At 43.5% G+C, this 13990-nt stretch overlaps 1 protein-coding gene across 8 annotated transcripts in view; it reads right to left on the bottom strand.

Moving 5' to 3' along the window:
- Positions 1 to 13990, bottom strand: part of CELF2 (CUGBP Elav-like family member 2) — a 550656-nt gene that overhangs the window by 239399 nt on the left and 297267 nt on the right. For 2 of the 8 annotated variants that reach the window (XM_054287540.1, XM_054287542.1), the window contains exon 1: positions 5707 to 5904. The exons of 5 other annotated variants lie outside the window; for them this stretch is intronic. In XM_054287540.1, coding sequence (XP_054143515.1) covers positions 5707 to 5780 — 74 coding nt within the window. In that variant the 5' untranslated portion in view covers positions 5781 to 5904. Of the gene's footprint in view, positions 1 to 5706; positions 5906 to 13990 lie in introns of those variants that run through there. One more of the 8 variants, XM_054287541.1, reaches the window with a different exon arrangement.

Genomic DNA, 13990 nt, shown 5'->3' with positions numbered 1-13990 from the left:
GCACTATTGGTACAGTAGGCAACTCCTTTGTGAATTGGCTCATTTAGGCACTCATTTAAACACAGTAATTAAGATTTAACACAAAACAGAAGCTGCTTTCAGATGTCATTTTGAAGGCCAGATGATCTCCTCTTTATTAATATTATAATTTTAAACTATTGTCAGCTGAATTTTCAAGAATCAAGCTGTGAGCAAAGAGAATACACTGCTGAAGTGTGTCCTATTTACGTAACCCAGTCTCAATGAAAATGAGAGATTGGTTATAAATCTGTGGTACAGAGGATGGAGAACTGCACCACGAAATCTCAGGGTGGTTCATCTGGACGTTAGGAGGAAATTTATACCTTCAGCATCTGCCATTCACCTTTTCTATTTAACACCATATGGAAGAACACAACAGCATTTAATGCAACATATTTCTGAAAACCTTTAAAAACCTTTATGAGAAAGCCAGCAGCTTACTGCAAATGAAAAATGAAATCCTGAAGGGAACACAAGCCCTGCTCCTCCTTTCCACAGCCACAGAGAACGCAGGAATGCGTTGGAAAGCAATTAAAGTATGATGATTCTAAAGGGGAATAATTATTTCACAATTACTTGAGAACATTACATTTATTGCTCCAATTAGTTTTTATTTTCCAAATAGGCATTCTTGTTGCTGCATTTTTCTTGTACCTATGAAGGTTTTTCTTGTTCCCCCACTTCTTTGCTAAGGAAAACTCAGCCTTGCTTTCTACATATATTCCCTTTTTTGTGACTTTAGCCTCTGGTTAACCTTGCCCTGCCACCAGTTTGTTTTAATCAAAGGAAGTCATGACAGGAGATGCAACATACTTTGCAACTATATGAACACACAAAAAATAACCCCCTATAGGAAACAATGTGTGGAAATGAAGAAAAAAGGAAGAAAACCAAAATGTTGCCTCTCCACTTTAGAAGGAAATAAGTTTTTATTTGCTTAAACTATAAAACAATTATTTCTCTGTAGAATATTGTCTTGCCCAAGTGTACTCTTTGTATTCCAGGTGCTTTTAAAAATGAAAAGACTTTGTACACCTTTCCCCTGTATCAATTTGGTCAAACATTTTTATATTAAACCATGAATTAATCATGAAATTTGAACAGTCCAAATGCTCATAAGATATCAAACATCCTAAAATGCCAATGAAATATTTAGAGTTATCAAAGTTGTTAGAGCAATCATAACTGATGATTAATTTGGATGATGAATATGTGTGGGGGAGGCTTAAAACTTGTGAGATCGTATCATAGGAAGTGAAAGATATATTTAAATATTGATGTGCTGAGAGTTATCGTAGGTTAACTTGTGAATGAGATTCTAGAAAAGATGATGGGGAGAAGGACACCATGAAATTGTAATTACTTAATAGACATCCAAAGATTTATTTTCCTTTCTGAAGCTCCTTGGCACCAGTCAAAAATTTTCTTCTTTTTTTTGCTTTGCTTTTCCTCAGTAGTGGCCCAAGGAATCTGTCACACAAGTAATTTAAGTAAAAGTCATATTACTTAAAATAAAGCTATTACAGAATCAAAGATAGAATAAAGTGCCAGTATAAGGATGAGACTGTGGTCTTAAAAATGCCTGTCTATTTTCAGTTAGGAAATCATGATTTGATATTCTAGATATAAAAAAGATCAGAGTGAAAAAAATTTTTTTTGACAGGATGTTGAGTTTCCCTGCAGTTAAGTTTAAAAACATAAATTTGTTTTCCTCACGTTTTGCTTTAAAAAAAGTCCTATATTGCAGGTTTACTGCAGAAAATGAAGTTCTGGATTTTAAAATGCAAGCATGTCCTGTGAATGATGACATTTCTTATTTACTAAAGAGCAAGTACAAACAAAAAGTATCAAAAATTGATCTTCACTGGCTTTTTAATCAGCATATTGCATGTATATCAGATTTTGACTCATTTTTTATTAGAAGAGAAAGAAATTCAAAAGCTTCATATTTTTTCACATTATTGCCCAGTAACCCCTGCAGTTGCATGCGCACTGTTGAAGCATAATGTATTTTATTGGCATTACATCCAGCTACCAAAAATTAAAGTAAAATTTGAGTTTGTTTCAGTAGTAACAAACACTGATACTCATTTACATGAAAGGTAATCCCAGGCACTGAAATGTGGAACATGGAATGGAAAAATCTTCTGTGGTAATGCGGAAATCAACATGGGGGGGTTACAACGATGAGCATTTAATCCTCAAAGCAACCACTTCACAATCATCCAGTTGGCATGTACATGTGAGCCAGTGAATTCAGCAAATTACATTGAACTCAGATTTTATAACCTCACTTAGTAACCATTAACCCTCTCCTACCCTGTCCAGACACACACACACATTTCATCTGTATGTTTCACCTACGTGTTTCTGAGTATTTTCCTCAGAACTGCCTCTTCCCCACAGTGCACAACAGCGGTCAAACAATTCCTGATCCTTCCCAGAGCACTCACCAAGCAGGGCTCTTTGCAGGCATTTACCATGGTTAGAGCATCCAGCTTGCCATCTGTCCTCAAAAACAGAAGTTCATGCATTTTTATGCTTCATATCCTAGAGTATCTATTTTCCAATGACATGTCATTAATTAATTTTTACTAGTAAATTGCCATTCAGTCACTAACCAGGTACACTGATGCCATGCATACAGTTTAATTATACACAGTCATGCTCAATGTATCTGATGTTCTATTTTATTCCTGTTTAGCTATAGAGTAACAGCAGCAAAATTTGAAAGCAAGCAGCATTTAGGAGTCATTAACATTCTCACAGAGGTAAAAGCATTTTAACTTAGCAATTATCAGGCTGCCAGTTGACTTTCACACTAGGTATGCACTGAAAGTTATTCCTTGAAAAATCCCCTTTTTCTCTCTCATTGAAATAACGGATGATTCTGAAAATAAATCCCTTCACAAATATTTTTTTAACGTGCAAAGAAGAAGTGCAAGTGATATTGTATGCTACCAATTCCCCAAAACATCTGAAAAGCCACCGGCGTATTAAAAAAAAAAATCTGGTTTTGCCAATTTGTGCTGCGAAAGAAAAATGTTACATGTATATTTTGCTAATTGCCTTGCTCTAAAATAAGCAATTCCTCTCTGCTAAGGAGTGAACTGAGCTGCACGGAGTGGCTGGAGCAGATGGCGAGGTTAAAAGTTTTGTGCAGCGTGGTAACTCGGAGCGCGCTCTCGGATGCTCCGCTAACGCTGCTGGCGGCTCCCGCTCGCCTGGGGGGCAGCTCAAGGGGAAGGGGCTCGAGTGCCCCTGACCCCTGATGCGTAATCAAACTGCATCCTCGGCAGCGCTGATTAGCCCAGAGAGCTGGGGACTTGCACATAAATATATGTCACCACTTGGCCAAGAAGGACGAGATAAGGATGGTTTTAAGCAGCGGAATGGCAGAGTGTTAGAAAGGCAGTGCAGCAAAGCTCTCACACACAGCATTTGGTTTCAGGACTATTTTTTGTTAGGAATAGAAGCTCCCTGAGTTCACGGCAATTTAGCCTCAATATTAATTTGCATGCATGACACGGGATCCCTTGAAATCACACCATCTCCACAATTAGATCAGCAGCAAAGCAAGGTTTGGTTCGTACAAGGAAGCACATCACATCACGACCACTGATGATACAGGAGGTAAAGATTTTTTTTCCCTTCAAGAGATTACTTAGCCACCCCTCCCCCCCAAAAATGCCAACCCTACAAGTATGTGCATTTAACAACTCCATTATCAAACTTCTGCATTTCAAGATCCACTTAGGAGCTGACATTTCTCTAGACTAATTTTTGTATCTTTGGACACACATTAAGCTCTGCGTCTAATGAACACTGACTGTGTTTCAAGCTGTGTTAAGATATATTATGGCTGCTTCACAGAGAAAAGGAGTACGAAGAGAGCAATGCAGAAGAAAGAGTTTGACGTGGTACTCCCCCACCTCGAGGGGCAAATTGGAGATAAAGTTATATAAGCTTAAGTGACAACAGGGCATGATCAGCCACAGCTAATAGTGCCTTTGAGCTTGGAGATGTTTGTTAGCAGGATCTTTTCTGACTGCCTGGAAGGACAGCAGGTAGAAAGTCTAATCAAAGCTGAGATGATGAAAACAAGGGGAAGTTTGGCTGTGGCAGGTCCCTACAGAGGGCTGCAGAGCAAGAGATACCAGTGTTCAGCTGCTACTTTGTACCCTAATGGGCAAACCTCTGCGACTTCTCTGCAAAACGGGAGAAATTGACAGCGCTTGTACCAAAATTGACTAATGTCAATAAAATCTGGGATTTCACAATGGGAAGAGCAAAACACAGCACAGAACACTTTTGAATCTAAGATCAGAAATTTAAGACAAGAGGCAGCATTTACACACTTCGCTGTCCTTCAAAGACTGTAAAAATAGTGTAAGTCACCAAGTAGCTTCCCCCTGACTCCTGCCCCTCTCCCACACACTCACTAAACCTCAGCTGTCTGAACAACTGGCCACTCCTGAATGACTCCGTGCAGAACACTGCTGGTGCAAGGGAAAAGCATTCCACCTCAGAGAAAGTTTGGTTACCAGTAAAAAAGGCAATAAAAGTCCGGATAGCCTTAGATGGGGGCACAGTATGCAACCTGATTTGTGCAAATTGCAGGTGACACTCTCTGCTGCACATACGGGTTTATTTACAGTTGTAACTTAAGTGCTGCCTCAACCAGAACAGCTTCAGTGCAGAGTCAACGCCAAAGCCTCTCGCTTCATTCTAATGTAACTCAAACCACGTTTGTCATCCCGATGAAAGAAGAAAAAACAACAAAATAAAAGATATTTTGGATACTGTAAAACAATGCAGCACAGTCCTCCCACTTCGTATCTTTCAGCAGATGTCTATTTCATCATTTCTAGCTTTTACTTTTTCGTACGAGGCTTAGGTTACCTGAAAATACCTGCCAATTGGCAATGCCCAAGAGGATGATAATAGAAACTTTCAGACCGAGATTAACAGAGCAGAGCCGGGCTAGGGGAATACTTCTCCTTCTGAAATTCCAGCATTCAGCTCCTTCCAATACATCCCATCCCCACTTCAACTGCATGTAAAACAACCATCCTCACCCTAATTAACACTCTCTGTACCAGGCAGCTGTCGGGGACGGTATGGGGGGGGGGGGGGGGGGGGGGGGGGACCCAACAAACAGCCAAATCCCTGCGTTCAGCCTGGTACTCCCAGTGGACGCTTAGTATTTCATCTGAATTTGAAAACTGATGAAAATCTCCGGGGGGATGGGGGTGGGAATTTTTATTCTGCCGGGCAGGGGTGATGAGACACGGGTGGGTCCGGGCTGGCTGCAGGGGACAGGTGCCTGTGGAGGGCTCCGCTGGGCACGGAGGGGACAGCGCTCAGCTAGGCGCGACCGACGCGCGTTTCTCCACGTTGCATCATCATCATCATCATCATCATCAGCGGCAGCCGAAAACCCCCCGCGCCCGCCGGCACCGACCTGCGGGACGCTGAGCACCCCGGGAGGGGGCACGGCACGGAGACCACCAAGTGACTTGGGAAAAGAGGGGGTGGCTGGGGGTACGAGCCCCCGTCCCCTCCCGCGGAAGGGCGGGCGGGCGGTGCGGGTGGGAGCCGGCCGGAGCCGGGGCTCGGTGCCGGGCGGTACCCGGAGCCGGGGCGGGGTGGGGGGGAGCCGGCGGCAGCCCCGCCGCCACTTACATTCTGTCAGAGACCAGCAAGCGGCCGTCGACCATCATCTCCGGAAGGAAATCCAGCTTGAACGAAGAAGTCATGCTGGGCTCCGGGGGCGCCGCGGCGGTCGGCGGGAGGATGCGGCGGGGCGCGGCGGATCCCACAACTGCGCCGGGCGGCGGAGCGGCAGGCACAGGTGCGGAGGCCTCCCCGCGGCAGCCGCCAGCCCCGGCAGTTGTCACATTTCTCTCCCCCTCTCGGTTTTTTCCGCCAATCCCCTCCGAAATCGACTGCTGAGGCAACTGTCGGTGGAGCGCCAGGTGCTGAGCGGGGAGGCGGAGCCATCTCCCCGCTGCGGCTCCCCGTTAACCCCTGCGCCCCCGCCGCCCCGGGAGAGGCCTATCGCCGCCGCCGGCCCGGGGGCTGCCCGCCCGGGGCTCCGTCGCTCCGCCCGGCCCGGCTCCGGGGGCGGCCCGACCCGCCAGGCGCCTCCTCAGCGCTGCCCGGCCCCGCGGCCGAGCGGGGTGAGCCGAGCCCGGCGGGGCAGCGGCCCCGGGGCGGGCACTGCCCCCTCACACGCCGGGCACGGCCCCCTCACACACTGGGCACGGCTCCGTCACACACCGGGCATGGCTCCCCTCAGCGCGGCCGGAGCCAGCCTGGGGACACTGGGGGTGTTTAGTCAGGGTCTGGGTGCAGGCTCGCTCTCCACTCAAACTCCTGCCATTCAGACCTTGGCAGTGTTTTAAATGCTCAGAGTGATGTTACTGGCTGGCGAGAGAGTGGTAGTAACTCTGTCCTCGCTGATCAGAAAGAGGGATTTGAATAACTAATGACGGCAAATCCTTTCTCGTGGCTGTAACCTCCCCAAAAACCCGCTCCCAACCTCGCTGCTCTCAGAGTTGGCCGCACTCGGAAGTGTCACCACCAAGACGCGCACAAAATTCCGCACATACAAATAGCTGGAGGGCCCCCCCCTCCACGCCACCGCCCCCTGAAAATCTGTATAAATTTTCCTTTCCATCTCCAAGACCTACTTGCTTCAATACAAAGCCGCTCTAGGCGAAAGAATATTAACATATTTACGAAGATTACTAGGTGATCTGAGCAGTCTAGACAGACAGAACGTTCCTCTCCATTGTGTGCGCTTCTCCATCTGAATCTCTCTCTAGGTTTTATAATTTGATTTGTTATGGATAATCAACACTTGCAAAAAGCAGCAAATGCAAATTAAAACCTACTATGCTTAAACTTTTCAAAGAGCGTTCTAATATAAAAACTAAAATGACCCATAAAAAATGTGTTATCTGTCAGGCCAAGTTTTATTTAAATTTTGACCATTGTTGACTTGATAGGGAAAAAAAATACAGAATGGGCAGGTTTTTAGAGTCCAGTTTATTGCACTAAACAACTTTCCAATTTTAAACAGTTAAAAAGGAAGAAAACCCCCTCAGGCTGCTAAAATTTTTGCCTACTTTGCAAGACTAAAGAAAGAAAAGGTTCACTTGGCCCTCAGCATAATCCCCGTAGGACAGCTGCAATCCTGAACAGATATCTATAGTGTTATTAATCTGCTCTGCTCTATATGTTCACATACTGTCCTCGTCACCATGGCACCTAAACATCCCCCTAGAAAGGCACAAAGCAAAGCTATGGCTCCTCTTTACTGAATTCACGGTGATTCCCTTACACCACCCATCCATCACAGCGCAGGACTGACTACACAGTGGATAAAAAAATTAAGTGCAAAGTCCAAATGAAAGGAGAAACCAGCACAACTTTCTCCAGCTGGATGCAGCCACCTGGTCTTTGATCTGAGGCCTCCATGGTGGTTAATCCGACCCAGAGCAGAGTTGGATTAACTTTCAATTTCAAAATCTTGCCACTGCAGAAGGGACAGGTTTTAGCTCAGAAGAGATGCGGGCAGCTCAGTGAGGATGAGGATATTCTTTTAACTAAGAAGTCTCCACCCCCACTTCGCCCTGTGCGGCTGGATCTGCACCTCTTCATCACGAGTTTTTTTGGTACCTGCTAAATCTAAGGGACTTCAGTCTCACCAGCCTGTCACTTCTAAGGACCACAGTCCCACTGCTGCTGACTGAAAAGTAAATCCACGCTTCGCACAGGATGCAAGGAGGGAGGAGGAGAGAATCACAAATAATTTTGCTTAAAATCTGCATATGGAATAGAGAGATCCTTATAAATTTGCCCCATTATGCAAGGTGTAAGTGCTTAAAAATGCTTCATTAAAACGTATGTTCTTTTGAAATATTTATTTTCCTTTTAATTACATGTGAATTAGCTGGAAGAAGCTGTAGGGAAGCCCTCTTACTGACTTAAGCCTTCTCAGCAGTTTGTTAAATTCTAGCCTCAAATCCCTTGAGGGAATAGTGGATTCAAAGCAGCTTTTAATCATACTATAAGGAGGGTGAAGTAGTATGTAAGTAGGTCATAGAGAAAGCATTACAAGTGCATAGGTTATTGCTTTATTTAACAACTACAGTGTAACACACTTTTCAAAACACATTTGCTTTTGCCATTTAAAAGTTAGAAGCAGGAACAGGGTCAAATGCAAAAAGGAACCCTTTCCATAAAAGATACCGAGATACGACTCAAGGAGAGCTTAGAGGGAAAAACTGCATTCGAATAATTTGGTTCTCAAACATAAATTATGTAGTGTCTGTGTATGAATTAACTCTCGATGGCAGAGGGTAAGTGGCAAGAAACAAAAAATCCTGATTGTTTCACACACTGTTACAGGCTCAGCTCTGTTATTTGTAACATTAATGCCAGATTCTTGACTAGCACATGTGTGCAAAATAGCAACTTTTATTAAAAATTTAGGGAGAAGTGGAAGCTCTGATGTGTCGCTACAGTGCAGAGGGAAATGGGAAGTGAGAGTGGCAAGTGAAACTGCATTTATTTTCACAGCATAAATCACACAATGGCTCTAAACACTGGCTTAGAGAAGCTGCATTATTGCTGCCTGCCAATATTAAGCTTTTTCAACTGGTCGAGCATGTGGCAGTTTTGAGGGAGGAACCTAGAATTTGGAATGATCAGTTCTGGGGCTTTAATCCTATTCCAGCTACAAATGCTGCCTCCTATCCCTCCTCCCCTCATTTCAGAGGCCCAGACCCTGTTTGGCTCATTTACTCTGCGTCCCTCAGTTTCTCTATCCGTCTGAGCGGGGCAGATGAAGCAGTTCCACCTCACCTTTGCAGATTAGTCACCATTCAAGAAGCTTTTTTAAACACAGTGCTACATACAATTTCTCCAAACAACTCAGCCTTTGAAAATCGCACATCTCTTCAGAGAAAAAACAAAACAAAACAAAACAAAACAGCAAAAAGTTCAGCTGCAGAAGGCCAGGATTGAGCGAGTGACTTGTGTGTATGAGCTCACTCTGACATCACTGCCTGTGGCTTCTTCAGTGAGTGACAAAGAGAGCAGACACCCCTTCCTTTCCAGACCTCAGAGCTAAATCCAGTGTGGAACTCACATCACATCCCCCCTCCAGACCCCCTCCTCACCCTATAATTAATTGCCATTCTTCTAATCAACTTGCCCCCAAGTTTTGGGCCAAGGAAATGCTACCGTTGGAAGCACTTCAAGGGAAAGTTTCTGAGTGACTTCACTCTCTCCCAAGCCTGCAAGGCAGTATGAAGAGAGTTCAAATCCTCTGCTTTATTCCCCCCTAAGCCAATGAACATGCTTGGGATTCAGCTTATCTCTGGCATCAAAGCAAGTTTCTAACAGAGGCAGCAGAAGCAGAGCTCAGCGGCGGGCGGTGTAAATTTGGAGCGGGCTCGAATGACTCCAGTGGAATCACTCAGGATCTTCCACTAATGCGAGGGGGAGCAGGAATCTGGTCCAGCTGGAGCTGGTGAATGCAAACGAGGTGGTTGCTGTCTTCCACAAAGAAATAACCTTCCAGGCAAGCCATGGAAGCCTGGAAGTAGTGGTGTGACTAAGAGCTGGCAGTGCAGCGTTTTGGTTTGTGTAATGGGATGTGAGCCTACCTGCCTATAAGGGAGGGAGCCCATCAGTCTAAATCTTAGGAGCAGACTTCTGGAGGCGCAAGAAGGGGAGGGGGCCTGAAGAAACAGCAAAGCAAAGCACACGAGCACTTGGGCAGGACTACAGAATGGTGTAAAAATCATTAAGAACTAGAGCAAAAAGTAGTGCATTTCTTGAATGGTAAAAGGTAATGGGTGCAATTCTACACCATTTTACCATTTGTGATAACCTGGAACAAAACTGTCTCTGTCAGTTATGTCTAATATTGGAACAAAAATTTGAATTATGGAACCTTAACCTTTCAGTAGGGATTTTGTATTTACAAAACCAAACACACAACAGTCTTCCACTCATTTTGAGGAATAAAATAACTTACATAAAACTGCAATCCTTTTAAAAAGAAAATATTGGTTAAAGCTGATCAATGAATTTTAAGTATTTAAAATAGTGCTTGTGAGTCTCCCTCCGCTTCCGTAGGCTACTGTAGCTCATCAGTAATCTTCAGAAATAAACGTCATTTAAAATTAGTCCTGTGAAAAGGTCCCTCAAATTAAGCATTTCTAGAGCTTTCACTTGAAGCGCATTGATATTATGTAAACTTGGTTGCTATAGTAAAACTTCCCACTCACTTCTCTTTTTTTTTTCCCTTCCTATTTTATACCAGTGATGAGGTGATTTCATCCCACTGTGGGTAAAGGGCCTTTGTTCCCTTTTGTGGGTAATAACTCAATCTTTCCTAAAACAATTAGGCAACAAATCATGGCACGGGGCAGATGATACAAGGAATGGAGGGTTTTTTGGAAAGGCCTTTAATTTAGAGAAACACCCTCCTTTGTGAACAGAAGCAGCTACATGGGACAGTCAATGATCACCCTCAGGTCCAATCCAACCTCTGCTCCAGCTGGGCTGCTCCTGAGCTCAACACTGCATTTGGAGAATACTGAAGGAAAGTAGAAAAAAGCAAATTTTTGCAAGACCAAGTCTTCCTGTCCTGTTGTTTGTTTGCAGTCCTATTGAAGAGCATTACTATTGATCCACAGGTGATACCTTTGTGTTTAGTGCCTTGTGCATATAGACACAAGACCCAAGCTTTTGTCAACCCAGTCTGATCTTGACTTGGTAACAGACATTATTTTTTTCATTTTTCTTTCTTTATTTTTCTAATGGACTACCTTGTCCTCTCACCTGCTAACTATCAACAACCACTCCCCAAAAAGGAGAGAAACTGGGATACTGCAAGCACTGGGCAGACCTGATTTCCTGCTAGAGGGCAGACATGTTATTTATGGTAAAAAAAGATGCCTTTCCAAACAACCCTGGAAGAGGAAACTGAATATTCTTGGATTTGACTGTTATATTATCTTCATGTGAAAACCTATGACTTAGGATAGGAGAAACCACACATCTCATTTTCTTGTCTCTGTTGCTCCATCCTCTCAATATGCACCTATTCCTTCAAGGAGCAGAGGAAAAATCTCACTGTAAAGAAACCCTTCCTCCCTGCCATCTACACCCACAGAAGACACAAAAATTTCTCTGATTTTATATAAATTTGAGTTTTCTGGAGATTTTGCCATTCCGGTTATTGGGAAAGAAGCAGGATGAGGAAAATAGATGATGAGGATGGCCTGGATCAGGAGGTGATGCTGGAGGGCATCTCCAACTCCAAACACCGTAGGCAAAGATAAGTGTGAAGTTCTAATGTGGCATCAGCAAAGAAAGAATGTGGATGAGGGACATAAAAAGAGACAAGAAGCCAAAAGGAGACTTATTTTTATAAACAAAATGTAAAGACGTCTGAGGGGTTTATTACAATATCTGCATTAACCTACTGCACTCCACTTCTAGCAGCAAGATCCTTATGAGCTTAACCTTCATCCTCACTTCTACCACGTTTCTCTTTCTTTTGCACTGCAAATGATTGGATTTCACCTTAAACACAAATTGTGGCATCTTTAAGGTAGGAAATTTCACAGGTCTGCTTTTTTCATTTGCTCATGAGGTGCCTAGCATACATGTCAATCCTCAAAAAAACAATCACCCTGAAAATATGGAAAGTAGCTATCCTTGTTTTACAGACAGAAACCATGAAATATCAGACATGAAGGACAGAAAGAAAAGGCTCCTGCAGTGACTATAAGGCATTTGTATGGGCAGAAAACTGCACCATGCCTGGTTTTAGTAGTTTGGGTGTTTTCCCCCTTAAATTAACAGTGTAAAAATTGCCACATAAGGCGGATCAAAAGGTTCACCTAGCCCATGACCCTGCCTCTGATAAGGGATGGAAAGAGAAAAAGCATGAATATGGCAAGTGATCCTTCATACTTTCCAGCAGCTGGTGGCTGAGGGACTTCCTAGAGTCAAGAATGGCATCTGAACCAAGATGTTTAACAAGCTCAAGTCACTGATTGAGTTTTCCCACAAATTCTCTGTCTGAAAGGAACATTGATGAAGTCACATGCTTATTTTTCCCAGAGATACCTGTTAATTGTGCTGTTCTTAACAATTTCAGGGATCTGGGGCTCAGCACAACAAAGAAGAACGTTGATTTTCTTTTCTGAACCAAATAATTTAACCAAAATTACTGTTTAACATACAATGTTTCACTTTGAAAGGTCACAATAATTCATCTTTTAAAGAAAACTTTTAAAGAAAAACTCAACCCCTTGATGCAGGAACTTTGGAAGGGACAAGTGCTGGAACCACGAGGTTCCTGGAGCAGGCATCTAGTTAGGCATTGTTTTGTGAGAAAGGCACTTTAGGAAAAATTTTGGTCACTTTGGATTGCTTTATTAAGGGGTGGAGGTTAACTGAGTTTAATGTATGTTCATAAGCCCTGCACAGACAAATCTCCATATGATTCATTGGAGCAGCACTGCAGAACACCTGGTGTTGCCAATGCAGTTCTGTTAGTGTTTTGTTATTTTTAAAGGGGGTTATATAACTCTCTCATTAAAATTAAATGTGGGCTGAAATGATGCAGGCAAATTCTCAAGCTTCAGAGTGAGCTTCTTCCTCACAGTTTAGCAGAAGATAAATCTTTTTTAGGCAGAAGAGAAGGAAAATGAAATCAAGAGGTTGTACCGTTGAATTTAGAGTCTCTAAAATTTTAAGTTTTCTGATAATTCTCTGTTTCTTTTCTACAAGCCCTCAATCCCTCTGATGCTGATCTGCAGCTTCCAGGGAGGGCAGGTGCTGGATTTGAATCTTAATTTCACTCTGTTGTACAGCCATCCTATCATCTACAGGTATCTGCACGTGCGAGGCTCAGTTTCCAGATGATCTGTGTTTGAATACCATTACTTTTCCCTCCTCTATTTGTAATTTCCCTTGTCCTCTCTCTGATTTTCTAGATTTTTTTTTCCCTTCCTCAAACTCTCTGCTCTCCCTTCCTCCTGGTGACAGACTCTTGTCTGGCATCCTCAAAGGCTGCTCTTGAGGATGACCTGCTGATTTGCTGCCATGGGAACTCCCGAGCAAGGACAGCATTTACCCCTCACACACTGAAGGGCACAAGCAACAGTTCCCTGTGCTGCCTTTCTCACTGCCTAAAGTTTGCCCTCCTTTATTTCGCAAGGAGCATTGGAAAGCTGTGCCTTAAGTAACCAGAGTGTTGCAGCCTCTGCAGTGTCCAGCAGCAGCTGAATTATTTGGAGGAAGGTGGAAAAGTCTAATAACCGTTGTGAGTATGCAAACTGCTTTCTAAACTAGTGGAGAAAAAGCTTGGGCAGCAAAGCATTAGAGTTGAGGTAAAAACCCTCCCTCATGTAATGGCAAAAAGCATTATGTTCATATAAGTGCTGTATTATGTTCATATAAGTGCTGTATTTAAAACTTCTTGAGCAATTTTATCGGTAATCTTATTTCTTTCAATCAGAGAGAGTTAACTTAAAAATAGCTTGTTTTACCTGAATAAGGATGCAGGGTAACGTCAGCACACTGAGTATGCTCCATGGAGAGATAAGCAAGTAGTTGTCTCCATTCCCCCACCCCCAAACACAATTTTTGGGTGTTTTTATTGAAATGGAAGGATCATTTTTACTTGGCTGCATTTTACAGGGCAGCTTGTGATCCATGCTGTGTCAGCCTTGTCAGTGCCCTGGCAGATTTACAGCCCCACGGTGCTTTCCTGCAAGCACAGGCTCATAGCAGCCTAATCCAGCAACGTGGGCTTAATGCACAATATAATTTCACGAACCACCTAGAAAGTGACTGCAAATCTGGGAGTCGGTGCTTTCCAGAAATGTCATTTTAGTCATTAGTTTGGAAATGCTGAAGATGGATCTGACTG

Source organism: Melozone crissalis, unplaced genomic scaffold (assembly GCF_028551555.1).
Source record: "Melozone crissalis strain CALT ecotype California unplaced genomic scaffold, PUWL_Pcris_2 ptg000059l_1, whole genome shotgun sequence".
NCBI lineage: Eukaryota > Metazoa > Chordata > Aves > Passeriformes > Passerellidae > Melozone > Melozone crissalis.
The sequence above is the reverse complement of the archived record's forward strand: the minus strand, read 5'-3'. Positions and strand labels throughout refer to the sequence as shown.